At 39.7% G+C, this 21,748-nt stretch overlaps 1 protein-coding gene across 1 annotated transcript in view; it reads left to right on the forward strand.

Annotated features, from left to right (window-relative positions):
• PIWIL2 (piwi like RNA-mediated gene silencing 2) overlaps window positions 1-20,787 on the forward strand; it is a 65,168-nt gene extending 44,381 nt beyond the window's left edge. The window contains exons 20-22 of the mRNA XM_084884441.1: window positions 15,995-16,248; window positions 17,467-17,574; window positions 19,091-20,787. Coding sequence (XP_084740567.1) covers window positions 15,995-16,248; window positions 17,467-17,574; window positions 19,091-19,247 — 519 coding nt within the window. The 3' untranslated portion in view covers window positions 19,248-20,787. The remainder of the gene's footprint in view (window positions 1-15,994; window positions 16,249-17,466; window positions 17,575-19,090) is intronic.
• The last annotated feature ends 961 nt before the right edge of the window (window positions 20,788-21,748 follow it).

A 21,748-nucleotide genomic window follows, 5' to 3' on the forward strand; every position in this document is an offset into this window, starting at 1 on the left:
TGGCTGGAAACTTAGGCACCCTCTTAAAGGAACAACATACAAAATTACTTGTGGAGCCACTTACTTTGTGCTCCAGCAGAAGGAGGGCAGAGTGGAATAGAGCTGTGTGAGCAGAAGCCAGGATAGGGAGCCCTGGGATATGAGCTCAGAAACCAGACAACATGGTTTCTTGTGCTGAGTCACTCCTTCATGCTGTAGAAGTCATCTTTCTCATGCAGACAACTGCTATCTTTGGAGTTTTACCTGGGGGGAAGACAATTGATCCACACTATTGGAAAACACTTTGGCCCACAATGTGGAGTCTCGGAGGCCCATTAAGAGACTGAGAATAGGAGAAACCAAGATGGCGGCCTAGGTAGCACCTAAACTGCCACCTCGCACTACAATTTCAAAACAACAACTAAAAGACAAAAGGGACGTCATCCAAAACCACAGGAAAGCTGGCTGAGTGGAAATTCTACAGCTAGAAAGAAAGAAAAAAAGCTCACATCAGAGGAGCCACAAAGCGCTAAGGTAGGAAGATGCGTGCACAGAGAGGAAGGGCAGCTGAGTGCCTGGCTGGCGGGAAGAGAGGGGAAGCCCCCAACTGCACTGAACCAAGCTCTGGCTAAAACCCCGTGGACCCAGGCTCATACGGGTGGAGTCTGGACTGTAGAGAAAGGCACATAGAGACTTGGAGACTTGGGGGAGCCACAGCAGGCAGGGTCTAGAGGGGCATGCATGTGCATGTGAGTATGCTCAGAGAGGTCTGACTGCGGAGGGTGCTGCAGCCTTTCCATACCGGAAGGAGTTGGAAGCTCCTGATTGCACTGAATCTCCGTTCTAACTGCAGTGAAACCCAGTTTCAGGTGAGCCCCTGGGGGACCCACACTCTTACAGGGGGAATCTGGACTGTCAGGTGGAAACTCAGGGGATCCGTGGAAGGCAGAGGTCTGAGGCGCATGCATTAGGGCAGGGCTGACAGGTAGCCAAGACTGTCGGCTCAGCCATGAGACTCTGCCCCATCCAAGCTGAGTCTGATCTTATAAGACTGTCTCCAATATAGAAGGTATCCTGGAGTAGACACAGCTGATACAACATCCAATTGGCCTGGAGGTCAATTCCTCTCAGTGATACCAACAATAATCAAGACTTAACTATGACAAGGCTGTACACACAGTACACAAAGGGGAGCACCAAGAGTGTCTATCTCAGGTAACTGGGGAGGCTGACCCACCGGGCCATATAGGAACCAAGCACACAAAGCCACCCTATCAACTCAAGGAAGCAGTAGAAAACGAGACAAGGAAACATCACAAACGAAAGAAATGGAGGAGAACAAACGACTGGGCATAGAGTTCAAAACCATGGTTATAAGATTTCCCAAGAATTTTTTGGAAAAGGCCAATAAATTCAATGAGACTCTCAAGGATATGAAAAAGGACCAACTAGAAATTGACATACTCTGAAAAAATATTATACAGAGACCCAACAACTGACTAGAGGAATGCAAGAATCAAGTAAAAAAAATTGGAATACAAAGAGGCAAAGGATACTCTTCTGGAGAAGCAAGAAGAGAAAAGAATCCAGAAAGTTGAAGATAGTATAAGAAGCTTCTGGGACAACTTCAGGTGTACCAACATCAGAATTATGGTGGTGCTAGCAAAAGAGAGAGAGCAAGATACTGAAAACCTATTTGAAGAAATGACAGAAAACTCCCCCCACCTGGTGAACAAAATAGATTTACAAGTCCAGAAAGCGCAGAGAACCCAAACAAAAGGAATCCAAAGAGGACCACACCAAGACACATCATAATTAAAATGCCAAGGGCAAAAGACAAAGAGAGAATATTAAAAGCAACAAGAGAAAAAGAGTTAGTTACCTATAAGGGAGCACCCATACGATTATCAGCTGATTTCTCAACAGAAACTATGCAGGCCAGATGGGAGTGGTAAGAAATATTTAAACAGATAAATAACAAGAACCTACAACCAAGATTACTCTACCCAGCACAGTTATCATTCAGAATTGAAGGTCAGATAAAGAGTTTCATGGATAAGAAAAAGCTAAAGGAGTTCATCACCACCAAACCAATATTATATAAAATGCTGAAAGGTATTCTTTAAAAATAGGAAGGAGAATAAAAAAGATAAAAATTATGATCAACAAATACTTATCTATCAACAAGTGAATCTAAAAATGAAGCAAATTAAAAATCTAATGAACAGAATAAACTGGTGAATATAATAGAGTCAGGGGCAAAGAAAGGGAGTGGATTGATAATTATCAGGGGGAAAGGGGTGTGGGGGTGCAGGAAGAGACTGGATTAAAATCATTCACCTATGGATGAGGACAATGGGGAGGAGGTAAGGGCACAGGGTGGGGTGGGAACTGGGTGGAAGGGAGCTATTGAGGGGGGGCGGGGAGTAGAAACTATTATAATCTGAGCAATAAAGATTTATTAAATTTAAAAAGAGAATAACAACTCATTTCCAGGCAGAAAAATTGTTCCATCCTGTTGGAAAAAACTCTAGCCACACCTGTGAATGATTGCCTGAGGGAAAGTCAAGAGGGAATACTATCAGACTATAAGCAGAGGTAGTCTCTGGAGGCTTTTTGAGCCTTTGACTGATCTAATTAGTCAGAAACAGCCTTTAACACTGTTCTGCAATAGAAATTGAGAGGAATAGCAGTTCTACCTAATACATAGATGCAAACCCAAACAGCAGCCAAAATGAGACAAACAATCCCCAAATGAAAGAACAAGAGAATTCTTCAGAAGAAGAGTTAAATGAAATGGAGATAAGAAATATATTTGATACAGAGTTTAGAATAATGGTGGTAAAGATGCTCAATAGCATGAGAAAAGATATAGTAAATATGAAAACAAAAGAATGACATAGCATAAATAAAAAACACAAGGGAAGGAATACACAGCAGATTAGGAGAAGCCGAGGATCAAATCAGTGAATTAGAAGACATGGTTGAATAAGAGAACCAAAAATAAAAAACAAACAAAACAGAAGCCCAGCCATGTGGCTCAGTGGCTGAGCATCAGGCTATGAACTGGGAGGTCATGGTTCCATTCCCAGTCAGGGCACATGCCCAGGTCACAGGCTCAATCCACAACAGAGGCATGCAGGAGGCAACTGATCAATGTTTCTCTCATCATTGATGTTTCTATCTCCCACTCTATTCTTCTCTTAAATCAATTTTTTAAACATCATGGGAGGACAGCTTAAGGGAGCTGTGGGGCTACATGAAACATAAAACTCTTTGAATAGCAAGTGAGCCAGAAGACGCAGAAAGGGAGAAAGGGATAGAAAATGTGTTTGGTTGAAACTGGTTTGGCTCAGTGGATAGAGCATCGGCCTATGGACTGAAAGGTCCCGGGTTCGATTCTGGTCAAGGGCATGTGCCTTGGTTGCAGGCACATCCCCAGTGGGGGGGTGTGCAAGAGGCAGCTGCTCAGTGTTTCTCTCTCATCGATGTTCCTAACTCTCTATTCCTCTCCCTTCCTATCTGTAAAAAAATCAACAAAATATGTTAAAAAAAAAAAAAATGTGTTTGAAGAAATAATGGCAGAAAACTTACCTAACCTGGTAAAGGAAAAATTCAAACAAGTTCAGGAGGCACAGAGAACTCCAAGCAAGAAGAACCTAAACGGGCCCACACCCAGACAAATCATAATTAAAATTCCAAAATATTAAAGACAAAAGAGGGAATATTAAAGGCAGCAAGAGAAAAGCAAACTGTTAGTTACAAAGGAGCTCCCATAAGACTGACACCTGATTTCTCATCAGAAACTGTACAGGCCAGAGGGAGTGGCATGAAGTACTCCAGGTAATGGAAAGCAAGGATATGAAATCAAGATTATTATATTCAGCAAGACTATCATTTAGAATAGACAGTGAAATAAAAAAAGCTTTCTGGACAAAAAAAAAAAAAAAAAAAAAAAAATGCTAAAGGCCCATCACCACCAAACCAGCATTATAAAAAAGTAGAGTACCAGTGCACGAAAATTGAACACTGGGGTAGGGGGGGGGGGATTCCCCGGGGGGGGTTCCCCCGGGGGGGGGGGGTTTCCCCTCAGCCCAGCCTGCACCCTCTTCAATCTGGGGCCCCTTGGGGGAATATCTGATTGATGGTTGGGATCAGGCTAAACCAGCAGTCAGACATCTCTCTCACAATCTAGGATTGTTAGCCCCTAACAACTTGTTGCCCTTAACCACTTCTGTCTGCCAGTCTGATCACCCTCTAACTGCTCTCCTACCGGCCTGATTGACACCTAACTGCTCTCCTGCCAACCTCATTGACACTTAGCAGGCTCCCCTTCCAGCCTTATTGCCCCCAATTGCCTCCTCTGCAGGCCTGGTCGCCCCTAACTGCCCTACCCTGCTGGCCATCTTGTGACAATGTGGGGGTGGCCATCTTGTGACAACATGGAATGGCCACCTTGTGGTAATGTGGGGGTGGCCATCTTGTAATGTGAGGGTGTGAGGGTCGATTTGCATATTGCCTCTTTATTATATAGGATATTATATAGGATGCTGAAGGGATTACTGTAATGAGAAAAAGAAATAGAGAAACCTAGGTATACAAAATTAAAATGGCAGTAAATAAGAGCCTATCAATAACCTTAGCCAAAACCGGCTTGGCTCAGTGGATAGAGCGTCGGCCTGCGGACTGAAGGGTCCCAGGTTCGATTCAGGTCAAGGGCATGTACCTTGGTTGCAGGCTCATCCCCAGTTGGGAGGGTGCAGGAGGCAGCTGATCGATGTTTCTCTCTCATAGATGTTTCTAACTATCCCTTTTTCTTCCTATATAATATATAATATAAAAAGCTAAAAGACTTCATCACCACCAAACCAGTATTATATGAAATGCTGAAGGGTATTCTTTAAGAAGAGGAAGAAGAAGAAAAAGGTAAAGATAAAAATTATGAACAACAAAGGGACAACAAATGCATACCTATCAACAAGTGAATCTAAAAATCAAGTGAAGAAAAAGTCTGATGAACAGAATTAACTGGTGAATATAATAGGACTAGGGGCATAGAAAGGGAGTGGACTGACAATTCTCAGGGGGAAAGGGGTGTAGGGGTGTGGGAAGAGACTGGACAAAAATTGTGCACCTGTGGATGAGGACTGTGTGTGTGTGTAGGGGAGAGGGGGTAAGGGCAAAGGGTGGGGTGGGAACCAGTGGAGAGAAGCTATGGGGGGAAAGGAGGAACAACTGTAATAATCTGAACAATAAAAATTTATTAGAAAAAAAATTATATACCATTATCAAGTGAGATTTATTCCAGGGATATAAGGCTGGTACCATATTTACAAGTCAATAAACATGATACAGCACATAAACAAATTAAAAGACAAAAATCACATGGTCATATTAATAGATGCAGAAAAAGCATTCTATAAAATCCAACACCCATTTCTGATAAAAACTCTCAGCAAAGTGGGAATAGAGGGAGCATATCTCAACATGATAAAAGCCATATGAAACCTACAGACAACAACATACTCATTGGGCAAAAACCAAAAACATTTCCTCAGAGAACAAGAACAGGAGAGGGATGTCTGCTTTCACCACTCTTATTCAACATAGTACTGGAAATCCTAGCCACAGTGATCAGAAAAGAAAAAGAAAGAAAAGGCATCCAAATTGGAAAGGAGGAAGTAAAACTATTTGTAAATGACATGATATTGTACACAAAAAACTAGTCTCCACCACACAACTAGATTTAATTAATAAATTTTGCAATGTTCACTAAACAAAATCAACACCCAAAAATCGATGTTTTTTTATACTCTAATAATGAATTCTCAAGAAAGAGAAACTAATCAAACAATCCCATTTGCCATTGCAGAAAAAAAAAAAATTAAGATACTTAGGAATAAACTTAAATAAGTAGGCAAAAGATCTGTACTTGGGAAACTATAGGGCTTTGAGAAGATATAATCAAGTGGAATGGTAGAATCAACATAATTAAAATGTCATACTATCCAAAAGTCTATAGATTCATTGCATGCCCTATTAAAATACCGATAGCATATTTCACAGATCTAGAACAAATACTCCAAAAATGTATATGGAATAAATAAAGACCCTGAATAGCTGCAGCAATATTAAGAAAGAAAAACAAAGTTGGAGGAATCACAATACCAGATTTTGAATTATACTATAAAGCCTCTGTAGTCAAAACAGCATGGTACTGCTACAACAACAGGCATATAGGTCAATGGAATAGAACAAAGAACTCAGAAATCAACCCAAGTCATTATGCTCAACTAATATTTTACAAAGGAGTCAAGAGTATACAATGAAGTCAAGAGAGTCTCTTAAATAAATGGTATTGGGAAAATTTGACAGATACATTAAAAAAAAAAAAAAGAAGAAGAAGAAGAAAGGAAGAAAGAAAAGAAACAAGGCCACCAACTTACACCATACATAAGAATTAACTCAAAATGGATAAAATACCTAAATAAGTTGGGAAACCATAAAAATCCTAGAAGAAACCATGGACAGCAAAATCTAATAGCAATGTGTTTATGGATATATCTCCTTTGGCAAAGGAAACTAAGGAGAAAATAAACAAACGGGACTACATCAAAATAAAAAGCTTCTAGACAGCAAAAGAAACCATCAACAAAATGAAATGGGAGCCCACTGCATGAGAGAACATATTTGGCAATGATACACCTGGTAAAGGGTTAATATTAAAAATATACAAGGAACTCATGCAACTTGACAGAAGGAAGACAAGCCAATTAAAAAATGTGCAAAGGACCTAAATGGACACTTCTCCATAGCCAACAAATAGATGGCCAAGAGACATATGAAGAAATGCTCACAAAGTCACTGATCCACAGAGAGATGCAGATTAAAATGACAATGAGGTATGACCTCACACATGAATGGCTGCCATCACAAATCAACAAATGTCAAGTCTTGGTGAGGATGTGGAGAAAAGGGAACACTAGTACACTGTTGGTGGGAATGCAAACTGGTGCAGCCATTATGGAAAACAATATGGAGTTTCCTCAAAAAATTAAATATGGAATTGCCATTTGACTCAGTGATCCTACTTCTAGGAATATATTCTAAGAAACCCTAAACACCAATCAGAAAGAATGTATGCATTCCTATGGTCATAGCACATAGCTAAGATTTGGAAATAGGCCAAGTGCCCATCAGTAGATGAGTGGGTAAAAAAGCTATGGTACACTCCCAACCAGCATTGCTCAGTAGTTGATCATTGACCTATGAACCAGGAGGTCACATTTCAATTCCTAGTCAGGATATATGCCTGGGTTGTGGACTCAATCCCCTGTGCAGGGTGTGCAGCAGGCAGCCAGTGAATGTTTTTCTCTCATCGTTATTTCTGTCTCTCCCTCTCTTCCTTTCTGATATCAATCCTATATAATAAAGAGGAAATATGCAAATTGACCCTTGCACAAGATGGCTGCCCCATGTGGTCAAAGATGGCCACTACACGACTGCTAACAGGGAAGGGCAGTTGGGAGCAACTGGGCCTGCAGAGGAGGGAGGGCAGTTGGGGAGGACCAGGCCTGCAGAGGAGGGCAGTTAGGGGTGGCCAGGCTGGCAGGGGAGAGCAGTTGGGGGTTACCAGGCCAGCAAGGGAGGGCAGTTGGGGGTGATTGGGCTGGCAGGGGAAGACAGTTGGGGGGCAATTGGGCTGGCAGGGGAGCAGTTAGGCATCAATCAGGCTTGCAGGGGAGTGGTTAGAGGGTGAATAGGTTGGCAGGCAGAAGTGGTTAAGAGCAATCAGGCAGGCAGGCAGGAGAGCGGTTGGGAGCCAGCAGTCCCGGATTGTGAGAGGGATGTCCCAGATTGGAGAGGGTGCAGGCCTACTGAGGGATCTCAGCACATGAATTTGAAAAGGGCCTCTAGTAAAAATATATTTGAAAGACAAAAGCTATGGCACATTTATACCATGGAATACTATACAGCAGGGGGGAAAAAATCTCTTACCCTTTTGAGAGAGCATGGAGGGATCTGGAAAGTATCATGCCAAGTGAAAAAATCAGTCTGAGAAAGACAAGTATCACATTATCTCACTCATGTGGAATCTAAGTAATAAATAAACTGTTGAATCCAAAGACATGGAAGCATGGGACAGAGAGCAGAATCTGGGAGGGAAGGTGGGGGAGGATGAGTGGGTGGGGGAGAGGTAATCAACCAAAGACCATATATGCATATATGATCATGGACACAGACACAGGGTGGTGAAGGTATGGGGAGTGTGAGGGCGGGCTGGAAGGGGTCAATGGGGGGCGGGGGAAGAGGACATATGTAAATACTTTAAAGAATAAAGAATTATTTAAAATAATAAAACATAAAAAAAGACAGGTAAAAGTTATCAGGGATGTAGAGAAATTGGAAACCTCATACATTGCTGATGGGAATGGAAAATGCTGAAGGTACTTTGAAAAATAACCTGGCAGATCCTCACATGTGGAATTATCATATGACCTGGCCATTCTACTCCCAGTATATACCCAAAAGAAATGAAAACATATGTCCACAAAAAAAAATTTCATACAAATGTTTATACCAGTATTGTGAATAGCCAAAATAGAAACAATCCAAATGTTGGTGAACTGATTAATAGACAAACAAAAGGTGATATATCCTGCAATAGAATATTATTTGATGAGACCAAGGAAGGACTATATGCTACAACTTGGATGAACTGTGAAAACATTATTCTAAGTGAAATTATTTAGTCACAAAAGATGACATAATTATTTTTGTCTAGAATATCCAATTCAAAGAAACAGAAAATACATTAATATGTTCCAGAAGTTGGGATTGGGAGCAATAAGAAATGACTGCTAATAGGTATGAGATTACCTTTTTAGATGTATATATTCTAAAATTAGATTGTGGTGATGTTTGCAAAATTCTCTAATGTAGAATTGTTTGAATTTTATACTGATGGTTTAGCAAACTATATCTCAATTTTAAAAAGCATTTCTGAACCTCCTAGCCTTTTAGGTAACTTTATGGAGTTAACAAAATCAGATGCCAGAGGAAAAAGATTTAAAAGCCTAGTTTATTTCCCTAGGCTCCCATTCTTCCTCTCAGGCTGCCCAATCTAAAACCTTTACCTAGATTTTTATGTGTTTTGTCCAGCTTTTCCAGTTGTCCTCAGTTGCAGGGTTTCTCAGAATTTCTGCTCTACCACCTGAAGCCTCATAGGCAGCTTAAGCTCATTTATGGCTTTAACAACTGTATTTAGATTTATATCTCTAGTCTAGCAGTTCTTAAATTTTATAATCTAGGGATCCCTTTGCATTCTTTAATGTTATTTGAGTTTTTGGTTATATTGTATAAATATATCAATAATTACCATATCAGAAGTTAAAATTAAAATTTTTAATTGATTTGATATAAACTGATTTGTTGTTCCGTTTATTTTATGCACTCATTAGCTGATTCCTATCTGTGCCCTGACTGGTGGTCAAACCCACAACTTGGCATATTGGGACAACATTCAAACCAACTGAGCTACCCAGGGCAAAACAAAACTTTTAATGTTTTAAATTTCCTTTAAAATAACAATAGGAGAAATAACAAATGAACTCTTGTGCACTGTTGGTAAGAATGTAAATGACACAGCCACTCCGGAAAACAGTATGGATGCTCCTCAAAAAATTAAAAATACAACTACCACGATCCAATTCCACTTCTCAATATTTATCCAAAGGAAAAAAAAAAAAACACTAACTCAAAAAGATATATGTACCTCCATATTCATTATAGCATTATTTATAATAACCAAGATATAGAAACAACCTAAGTTCCCATTGATGGATAAATAGATAAAGAAAATGTGACCCACACACATAATAGAATTATTTAGCCATAAAAAAGAATGGTATCTTGCCATTTGCAACAACATGGGTTGGACGTGCCCTTACCAGTGATTGAACTCAAAACCTAGGCATGTGCCTAAATAAAAATCAACTCTGCATCCTTTTGGTGTACGGGTTGAATCACCAATCAACTGAGTGACCTGACCAGGACACAAAATTACATTTTTATATATTATGTGTCCCAATATATAAACTAAATTCTTTTAAATGCATTTGTCTCTTAAGTTATATAAAAAAATAAGATAATTATAAATCAAAATTAGTGATATGCTAGCTTTTAGACTAATAGTTCTTTTTTTCTTTAAATGTTCAGTCTTTTAAATCGTGTAAAAACAAAAGGTACAATTGCAAACCATTGTTACAATGTACTTGTTTTGCTTATTTTTAATTGACTTTTAGAAAAAGTGTTGGGGGTGGGCAGTGGCGGAGAGAATGGATGTGAGAGAGAAACATCAAACCCACCACCTTTTTGTATAAATGATGATGCTCCAACCAACTGAGCCATACTGGCCAGAGCAGTAGTACTGATTTTATAATAGCTCATGCGTGTCTCCTTATTGAGATCTTTTTCTCTACATGGCTTCATATTACTATCTAGCATTCTTTCATTTCATCCTTTTAGGGCATGTCCATTGATGACAAACTTCCTCAGCTTTTGTTTACCTGGAAATGTCTTAAATTTCTCCCTCACTTTTGACAGAATGTTTTGCCAGATAAAATTTTCTAGTTTTTTTCGTTAGCACTTTGGATGTATCAGTACACTACATTCTGGCCTCCAGAGTTTCTGCTGATAATCTTACCAAGGATCCCTTGATGTGATGATTTGTTTCTCTTGCTGCTTTCAAGATTCTTTGTTTGTGGTTTTTGAAAGTTAGATTATAGTGTGTTTTGGGGTGGGTTTCAATAGATTCACATTACTTAGAGTTTGTTAAGCTTCTTGAATACTGTCTTTCACCAAATTTGGGAAGTTGTCAGTTGTTATTTCTTCAAATATTCTGCCTCTTTCTTTTCCTTCTGGGTCTCCCATGATGCAGATGTTCGCTGGCTGATATTCCTTAGGTCTCTTAATCTCCCTTTTCTTCAATCTTTTTTCTTTCTCTTCCTCAGCCTTAATAATTACCATTGTCCTATCTTCAAGTTCACTAATTCTTTCTTCTGCCTGCTTAAATTGGCCTTTGAATTTGTATAGTGAAATATATTTTGATCCTCACCCAAATTTTGATCCATATCACCCAAGGATATGTTTAGAGAGGAAGGAAGAGAAAGAGAGACATGAAAGTGAGAGAAAAACATCTATTGGTGGCTTTGCATATGTGGTCTGAATGGAAATCAACTCCACAATCTAGGTATATGCCTGAACTGGACTCCAACCAACTGAACCACCTGGCCAGGGTTGTCTAGTGAATTTTGTTTTTTTCAGTTAATGTACTTTTCAGCTCCAGAATTTCTTTTTGGTTACTTTTTTAGTTTCTCCTTATTGATAGTTCCATTTTTTATTTATTCATTTATTTTCAAATAAATCTTTATTGTTCATATTATTACAAAAGTTCCTCATTTTTTTTTTTTCCTCCACCAGGTTCCCATCCCACCCTCTGCCCTTTCCCCACCCCCCATTGTCCTCATCCATAGGTGCACAGTTTATGTTCAGTCTCTTCCCGCACCGCCCACTCCTCTTTTCCCCAAGAATCGTCAGTCCACTCCCCTTCCATACCTCTGATTCTATTATATTCAACAGTTAATGTCGTTCATCAGGTTTTTTAATTCCCTTGGTTTTTAGATTCACTTGTTGATAGTTACATATTTGTTGTTTATAATTTTTTTCTTTATTTTCTTCTTCTTCCTAAAGAACCCCCTTCAGCAATTCATATAATTCTGGTTTGGTGTTGATGAACTCCTTTAGCTTTTTTTATTTGTGAAGCTCTTTATCTGGCCTTTGATTCTGAGGGATAGCTTTGCTGGTTAGAGTATTTTTTACTGTAGGTTCTTGCTATTCATCACCTTGAATATTTCTTGCCATTCCCATCTGGCCTGCATGGTTTCTGTTGAGAAATCAGCTGACAATTGTATGGGTGCTCCTTTATAGGTAACTACCTGCTTTGCTCTTGCTGCTTTTAATATTCTCTCTTTGTCTTTTGCTCTTGGAATTTTAATTATGATGTGTCTTGGTGTGGTCCTCTTTGGATTCCTTTTGTTTGGGGTTCTTTGCGCTTCCTGGACTTGTAAGTCTAATTCTTTCACCAGGTGGGGGAAGTTTTCTGTCACTATTTCTTTCAGTATGTTTTTGGTATCTTGCTCTCTCTCTTCTTCTGGGACCCCCATAATTCTGATGTTGGTTCGCTTGAAGTTGTCCCAGAGGTTTCTTACACTGGATTCTCTTGTCTTCTTGCTTCTGCAGAGGAGTGTCCTCTGGCTCTTTGTGTTCCAAATCTTTTAATTCTTGCGATCTTCCATTATTGATTTTTTACAGAGAGGAAGAGAGAGGGATAGAGAGTTAGAAACATCGATGAGAGAGAATCATCGATCAGCCCCCTCCTGCACACCCCCTCCTGGGGATGTGCCCTCAACCAAGGAACATGCCCTTGACCAGAATCGAACCCGGGACCTTTCAGTCCACAGGCTGACGCTCTATCCACTGAGCCAAACCGATTTCGGCTATATATGTATTTTTTTTTATATCCTGAACTGAAAATCATCTCCTAATATTGATTCTTAATCCTCTTCAATCTGTTTTTGTAGATTTTTGCCAGAGTAATCTTCAGTCATTTACTTAACCCTGGTCCAGCCACAATCTAGGCCTTTGCTCATGCTCTACCTGGATCCTTTACCCTTCTTTGCTGACTGAATTATCTGCCAATTCTTTCATCATGCCTTTTCCTGAGGCATCATGTTCACTTCTCCCTCCAGAGAACAACTGCTCTATGCTTCTCTGTCCTCACAACATTTTGCTTATCCTCATTTATGATAATGTATTGAGACCATTTGCTTTATATGTCTGCCTCCTGGTTCTAATTTGAGTTCCATGAATATTTAATGGTCTTAAAGTAATTTTGTAATTTTATGAGACTAGAAACAATGGCTCATAACTAGTGGGCATTAGGTGTGTTCTATGAATAAATTGAGGTGCCCATAAAAGGGCATCTCAGATTTTCAGCAGATACTTATTTTCTGCTTGACCTTTGCCATTGTATTCAGAGCTAGGGATACCAAGCCAAACAAGCATAGTCCTGCTTTCAAGGAACTCATTAATTTATTGTTTTATGTACTGGTTTAATATACAGTACATTTAACATCTTTGTGTTAATATTGTGATTTATTATATATCCTGACCCCTCCTTAGAACATAGTTTTATTATCATTTATGAAGTGAGAATAGACCAGATGACCTGGAACACTTACCATTATTGACTATTATTAGGTTTTTAAGCTCCTTGATAACAGGAATCATGTCTTTCACTTCTACTGTAAGCTTACATAGGGCAAAGTATAGTGAATCACATTCAGTGGTTGGTTAGCAAGTTTTAAAGAAAGAGGTAATATCTGTGAATACTTCAAATGAATTTGATTCTATTTTTCACTCTACTGATCTTGTTTTGTTCCTTTTTTGTACTTCATAATATCTGTATTTCCTTGATGTAGATCATTCTCAACTTTTGTGTATAGCTTTTAAGATACATACATATGTAGGGTGGGGGCAAAAGTAGGTTGTGAATATGTGAAACAGTTTATTTGTTGTGCTATTATTTATTAATTATTGTATTATTTTTCATATGAATGACTGTGAACCTGCTTTTGTCCCATACTGTGTGTGTGTGTGTGTGTGTGTGTGTGTGTGTATTTTTTTTTTTCTTTCTTTCTTTCTGGATCCTGTATTTCTTTTTTTAATTTTAATTTTTTTCTGTATTGATTAAGATATGTATCCTTATCCCCCCATTGCTTTTCAAACCCCCACCCCTGCTCATGCCCTCACCCCCTAGTGTTTGTGTCCATTGGTTATGCTTATATGCATGCATACAAATCCTTTGGTTGATCTCTCTCCATCCCCCTCTCCCCCTCCTCTGTCTTCCCTCTGAGGTTTAATGGTCTGATCGATGCTTCTCTGTATCTGGATCTGTTTTTGTTCATCAGTTTATGTTGTTCATTATTATATTTATTATTTTACTTTCTTTTAACAACCCCAAGAAGAAGGTAGTCATTTATCTCAAATTTTCAACTAAGGAAACTCATAGCTGAACAGCAGTAGAGTCAGACTCAATCCCAAGTCACCTGTCCAGATCCAGTGTACTCCCTGTCTGTCTCCTCATCTGTGACATGAGGACTTCTTCCAGATCGATTTGTAAGTGCCTCTGATACCCCCCTATTAACACAGTGTCTCAGGGGTTTTGGGGAAGTCACAGAAATATGCTAACTTTCACGTAATTGGCAAGATCATGGGGAGTCTCAGAGGACTGGTGAGAAGGTTGAGCATCACGTTGGGAAATAGACAGGAGCCAGGGTAGCTTCCAGAGTTCCGGAAGCAGGGACCTGAAGAGGTTTTGCCATGGAGGGAGCAAGTGATTTTCAGTCTCTACTCAAGACTCAGAGCAAGGGAGAAGGGTTCTGTTGGCATGGTTTGAATCCTCTGTCCTTTGGATAGTGCAGTGACATATTGGGTTATAACTGGGGAGATTGCTACTGGCATCTGCTAAGTATCCATCTGCTAAGTATCTTATATTATCAGCCCCCAGTAACAAAGAATTAGCCAGTCCTACTTGTCAGTAGAGCTGAGAAGCCTGGATTTGATTAGGGGAAGGCACCTTGATTAATAGTCCCACCAGACTGTCATATTGGAGGCAGGAGGAAACTAAATCTACTCTTGCCCCAAAATGTGGACTAGATGCTAAATGGCCCAAAGCAGCACACACTCACAAAAATGCTACACAAAAGTACTTTCAATCTTGGAATGCAAAGATGAATTACATGTTTGTAAATGTAGTACTTGCGGTGGCTCAGGAAAAAAGGACATTCATAAAATATTTGAAATCTGAATTTAGGCTCTAACCAGATTCTAGGTGATTATTAATGTTTAAAGGGGGTCATTGAAATTAAACATAAATTTTCATGTAGAGTAACCTGTAAAGAATGTATGGTATGAACCTATTTAATTCAGTGGTAATTTAGTTTTTTTGTTTGTTTATTTTTAAGTATATTTTTATTGACTTCAGAGAGAAAGGAAGAGGGAGAGAGAAAAACATAAGTGTTGAGAGAGACTCGTTGATTGGCTGCCTCCTGCACTCCCCATAGTGGGGACTGAGTTCACAACCCAGGCCTGTGCCATGATGGGGAATCGAACCATGACCTCCTGGTTCATAGGTCGATGCTCAACCACTGAGACATGTCTGCAGGATGATAATTTAGGTTTTTGATGGGAATTGTGAACAAAATCCTAGAATGAACCATACTCAGAATCCAGCTGTCACTTACTAATTGAATTAAACTAAAGTACTTCTCAGAGAAATCCTAGTTTAAAATGGAACAGCCTGTTCTCTTGAACTGTTGAAGTCAGACATGACTAGAACAGAATTATATTCTCTAAATGGGCAAAAAAAATTTCAAACTGGTTTAAGCCAGCATTTAATTTTATTTGGATCCATGGACAATTTACCATGATTGTTTGCTAATTACTTAATTATAGTAAAAATGTTCCACATTATAACTGACTGTAGGGTGATATTTTGCAAAGGACCCTTTCACTTGTTAGCAACTTTGGATGTTGTTGGTACATAAAAATGTGAGGATGGTGATCTGTGGGATATGTGGTCTACGTGAGAATTTCTCTAACAGCTCACCTTGTTCTTAGCCTAAACAGTAATTAGTGTAGTAGGAGATTGACTCGGCCCCAAATTTTCCTTTTTTCCTTCTAACTTTACTCATACTGTTTGAGTATAAGCCATATGCATGTGTGCTGACTTTGTGTTTGTATTTTGTAATGCCGTTGCTGTACCAGACCCATTTACTACCCAGTGGAAGTGTAGAAATGACTGCTGCGTCTCCAGCTCTGCACTGAGCAAGCCTCTCTCTGCCTGGTCATTAGTCTCAGGGCTCCACTCTCATCTCAGTAGGTGTCATTTCAGGTGAACCACTGTCTCCCAGAGAAGATTGTGGTGTACCGGGATGGAGTGTCTGACGGCCAGCTAAAGACAGTTGCCAATTATGAGATTCCTCAGCTGCAGAAGTGTTTTGAGGCTTTTGAGAATTACCAGCCCAAGATGGTGGTATTTGTAGTTCAGAAGAAAATCAGCACCAATCTGTACCTGGCTGCTACTGAGCATTTTGCAACTCCCTCCCCTGGCACTGTGGTAGATCATACAATCACAGGCTGTGAGTGGTAAGTGAACAAAACATGACATTTCATCAAGAATATATTGCAGTACTATTAAAAAAGTAAAGATTTAATGGGGATGTAAAGTACAGCATAGGAAATGTAGTCAATAATATTATAGTAAGTATGTATGGGGCCAGGTGAATACTGGAAATATCAGGGGGAACACTTTGTAAAGTATATGACTGTCTAACTACTATGCTGCACATCTGAAACTAATACAAAATAATATTGAATGTAAATTATAATTAGGAAAAAAAAAGTGCTAAATACATACGTTTCCATCTGTTAAAAAAAAAAAAAAAAAAAAGCTTAAAAAAACTATTAGAAAAAAAACAAACCAACAATAAAGTTTTTACCTCTTAGTTGTAAACTATTTTTCCTCTTAGTTGTAAACTATTAAACATACATTCTTTTTTTTTTTTTCTTTTAAATTGATTTTACACAGAGAGGAATTGAGAGGGATAGAGTTAGAAATGTCGATGAGAGAGAAACATCAAGCAGCTGCCTCTTGCACACCCCCCACTGGGGATATGCCCGCAATCAAGGTATGTGCCCTTGACCGGAATCGAACCCGGGACCTTTCATTCCGCAGGCCGACGCTCTATCCAGTGAGCCAAACCAGTTTCGGCTGACCATACATTATTTTCTTAAGATTATGTGTGCTTTGAAGGAAAGGGGGAGATACCAGTATGTAATATTTTCAACAAAAAATTGTTATTTTTTTTAAAAAAGATCATGCTACACTACACTAATTACTGTTTAGGCTAAGAACAAGGTGAGCTGTTAGAGCACATGTGTCAAACACAAGGCCCGCGGGCCAAATCCAGCCCGCCAGGCCTTGCAATGTGGCCCGCACCGCGCTGTCATCACTGCACTCCGCTGTCAGTTTATGACATTGTCAGTTTATGACTGTTCAGTAAACCATTCGGCCCGCGATTTAGGCTGGATTTTAGATTTTGGCCCCTTCTCTGATTGAGTTCGACACCCCTATGTTAGAGCTTAATGTTCTGCACACAGAATGTTAGTTTCTACCAGGATTCTTGAATAGCCTGTTGAGTCAAGAAACCCAATTTCTAACTATGGTTTGGTCCCTGTGTGTCCTTGAGCCAGTTATTTGACCTCTCTGAGCCTTAGGTGAGGGAGCTAAAATGATCTCCAAGATCTTTTTCATCTCTGCTTGAAATCCAACCATTTCATTGCTTTGTCTTTTTTCCTTACAAGGGTGGACTTCTACCTTCTTGCCCATCATGTCCGTCAGGGTTGTGGCATTCCTACACATTATGTGTGTGTTCTCAACACTGCAAACCTGAGCCCGGATCATATGCAGAGGTGAGCTGACCAGTAACTTACTCTTTCTCACTGTGACTGTCTAGCTGAGGAAAAGTCACTGCCCAACCCAAATAATATTTACCCTTTGAGTTTCTTCATGTCTTTCATGATAATGGCAACTTTTTGAGGAGTGGTTGGTAATCCTATTGTTGATTAAATTTACTTGGAGAGCTTAAAAAATACTGATGCCCAGGCTTCACCCCTAAGCAGTCTGAGGCATTTATGTCTTTTAAAACTTGTCTTTGATTATTAATGAGATGCAGCTAATTGATATCCCAAACCTTTAAGTACATGTTATATAAATACTTTGCTGGAATACTTACTCTTTTTTTTTTTTTTTTAAATAAATTTTATTGATTTTCTACAGCGAGGAAGAGAGAGAGTTAGAGAGGTAGAAACATTGATCAGCTGCCTCCTGCACAGCCCTCATTGGGGATGTGCCTGCAACCAAGGTACATGCCCTTGACCGGAATCGAACCCGGGATCCTTCAGTCCACAGGCCGATGCTCTATCCACTGAGCCAAACCGGTTTCAGCTGGAGTACTTACTCTTCTGCAACCTGTTGGGGGGGGGGGGGAATTCCTTGTTTTTCTTGTTTTGATATAAAAATAGGGGCACCTAGCATGGGGGAATTCATCCATGTCCTCTTGTCTTACAAATGGTGGAAATAGAAACAGTTCCACTTAAAATAATGATTCCCAGCCCTGGCTGGGTAGCTTACTGGTAGTTGATTAGAACCGTGATCGGCAAACTGCGGCTTGTGAGTCACATGCAGCTTATAAAGCCACATGTGGCTTTTTGGCCCCGTAAGTGTGGCTCTTCTACAAAATACCATGGTCTGGGCAAGTCTATTTTGAAGAAGTGGCTTTAGAAGAAGTTTAAGTTTAAAAAAGTTGCCTCTCAAAAGAAATTTCAGTCGTTGTACTGTTGATATTTGGCTCTGTTGACTAATGAGTTGTTCGCTGACCACTGGGTTAGAACATCGTCCCAATACACCAAGGTTGCAAGTTTGATCAGGGCACATAACAAGAATTAAACAGTGAATGCATAAATAAATGGAACAATAAATAGATGTTTCTCTTTCTCTAAAATCAATTTAAAAAATTCAGTTAAAAAATTATTTTCAAAAGTTGCCTCATGTAGCCGAAGCCGGTTTGGCTCAGTGGTAGAGCGTCGGTCTGCGGACTGAAAGGTCCCAGGTTCGATTCCGGTCAAGGGCAGGTACATTGGTTGCGGGCACATCCCCGGTAGCGGGTGTGCAGGAGGCAGCTGGTCGATGTTTCTCTCTCATCGACGTTTCTAGCTCTCTATCTCTCTCCCTTCCTCTCTGTAAAAAATCAATAAAATATATTAAAAAAAAAAAAAAAGTTGCATCATGTAAAAAAAATTTTTTTGAAGATACATCATGTATTCCTTAATTCCCGTTTGCTGGAAAGTATACACCCATAAGCACATAATCACATTCCAGAATGAAGGTGGAAAGTAATAAGGATAATATTTTCTTCTTGGGCTGCAGGTTGACTTTCAAACTGTGCCACATGTACTGGAATTGGCCCGGTACCATCAGAGTTCCAGCTCCTTGCAAGTATGCCCACAAGCTAGCTTTCCTGTCAGGTCAAATCTTGCATCACGAACCAGCCATCCAGCTCTGTGAAAACCTGTTCTTCCTGTGACTGGGCAACCAGGACAAACGCTGATTAGAGGAATTAGACTTCAGAACTCAGCTATGACTCATGTAGGATCCGTAGACTGAAGGGATTTTTATGTTGATATTTTCCCTTTTGCCAACCCAGTAGAATAAGATACCTTCTATCTTGTTTTTTCTATTCTAATCCTGGTATTACCAAGAAGGATGTTCCATTCTAAGTTATCAGCTGGAAATTGCCATGTTGCCTTTGTGAAGCAAATTGGGGTGATGCTGGAGTAGGTGAATATGGGGAATCTTTAAAAGCCTGCAAAGCCATCAGGAGCTATAGAAACCTGCAGAAGTAGCAATTACGCCTACGAGCTCTGCTTACTGAGCAGCTCCCATTTCTAGCACAAGAGTGATAATGAGTGAAGTCACTGCAGGACCTTAAAGTAGAGAGTTACTTTATTTGGGCAACTGGGAAGGGTAATACGAAGGCCTGTGAGGCCAAGTATTTCAAGATATTGCTACTGCTAGCAAGTGTGAAAGACATGTAGTAAACTAGCTGGTGGTATAGTCAGGCGCTTGCTGACCTAATCTCTGGGATTTGAGTTTATGACACTATAACAAGCTGGCGTTGAAAGGGGTGTTTAGCGCTCGCTTGGCCTCCTGAGAGGCCAGATAAAATTTTTCTGTATATGTCAGTTTTACTAAGTTTCATTTTTTAAATTAAGAATCCAACCAGGTGAAATTCAACATCAAGGAAGACTTATGATGGGGTGTGAGTTTTTCTGGAACCTTTCTCCCAGGTTGTGGCCTTCTTTTCTGTGGATATATGTTTATAAATGGAATCACTCATTTTCCTTGCACAGTAACCTTTTTCTGGCTGTTGGCTCGTTTTGTTGGGAGTTTTTCTGAATCCAGGGTTAAGATTTCCAGAAGTTGTTTTAGAAAACATGACACTTCTGCCAAAGTCCAGACATTTCAGTTTAGAAAGTTGTCGCCATGCCTGAGGGGTCCAGTGTTTTGGGGAAGCACTTTTTTATGTGTGTTTTTTTTTAATGTTTATTTTCCCCATTTTAAAATTTTCCAGTCTCTTCAGTCTTATCTTGCTTTAACTGGGTTTTAAATGCCAGTTTCAGTTAACTTTTGCAAATTTGTATTTTTTATTTTATTTTTTTTTTCTGTAATGATAGGAGGGCGTTGAAGCAGAAAGTCCATTTTATATGACAATGTGTAGGAAGAGAAATTTTAGCAAACTGTCAGTTTGTCCCGGAGCCCAGCAGAGGTTGAGGATCCCTGGCAGGGTGGTCCTTGTGCACTCTGGCTTCACATGGAGTGCGGCTGGGAAGGTCAGGGAAAAACCTGGAACTTTGCAACCACTGAATCAAACAAATTGGAGCACTAGCTCTGTCAGTTTTCTGATTCTCTTTAAAAGCATTTTGAGTTTCTTTTTGGAAGTTAGATTTCTTAATACTTATTTTCTCTTATATAATAAAAAAATACTAGCATATAATACAAAATTTCTTCACTTTTTATTCCCGGTCTTTTTGCTTTATTTGTTGGTCTTAAAATGAAATGATTGGATCACCAGGTGGGAAAAGAAAACAAATTTGTGTAAATGTATACAGGCAGTCCTCGGGTTACTTTGGACTTGACGTATGTCATTTCATGGCTACGTTGCCATCTCCCATTTATTTATTAAAAAAAGTTCCATCATTTCGATGCATGTACATATGTGCTTTATGTTTTTTATTATTTATTTACCACAAGTAAAGGTCAGGAATTGTTATCTTTCTTTTAATTTTTTTACTGTTTCATGTCATTACTGCTCTGTACATGCTCCATGTGAGTGACGCAGGTGCTTATGCAGGTGGGTTCCCACTCACAGGGAAAATCGCGCCGTAGGAATGGGTCTCTGAAGTAACCCAAGGACTTACTGTAGTTGTGTTTGAAGTAATGTTGTCAGTATATTCATATTGTTTTTTCTTTCAGAGAACCACAACACTTGTTAGAATTGTTCATTTATTATCGCCATTCAAGGTACAGCTCTAATATTAGTAGCCAGGTAATTTCACTGAGACCTAGGTAGTAAGATTTTTTTGGAAGAGACACTAACAGTCTTCCTTCTGCAACCAATTTGTCTACGCTTTACCATAATAGAACATGGGCTAGCGTTCTCTCCACTGAGCCAAACCGGCTAGAGTTTGTCTTGTTTTTTGAATCTCTTTTCCCCTCAGACAATTTTTATTCGTCTATGTGAGAGCCAGCTCCCCTCTCCTTTTTCTTTTTAACATATTTTTATTGATTTCAGAGACGAAAGGAGATGGAGAGAGATATAGAAACATCAATGATGAGAGGGAATCATTGATCAGCTGCCTCTTGCACGCCCCACACTGGGGACCGAACCCGCAACCTGGGCATGTGCCCTGACCAGGAATCAAACGGTGACCTCCTGGTTCATAGCTAGACACTCAACCACTTAGCCACATTGGCCCAGCCCCTCCTGTTTCTAATGCTTGCCCTTTTCTGCATGGTCTTCGCAGT

The sequence above is a fragment of the Pipistrellus hanaki genome (genome assembly GCF_964339955.1).
Source record: "Pipistrellus hanaki genome assembly, chromosome: 5".
NCBI classification, from domain to species: domain Eukaryota; kingdom Metazoa; phylum Chordata; class Mammalia; order Chiroptera; family Vespertilionidae; genus Pipistrellus; species Pipistrellus hanaki.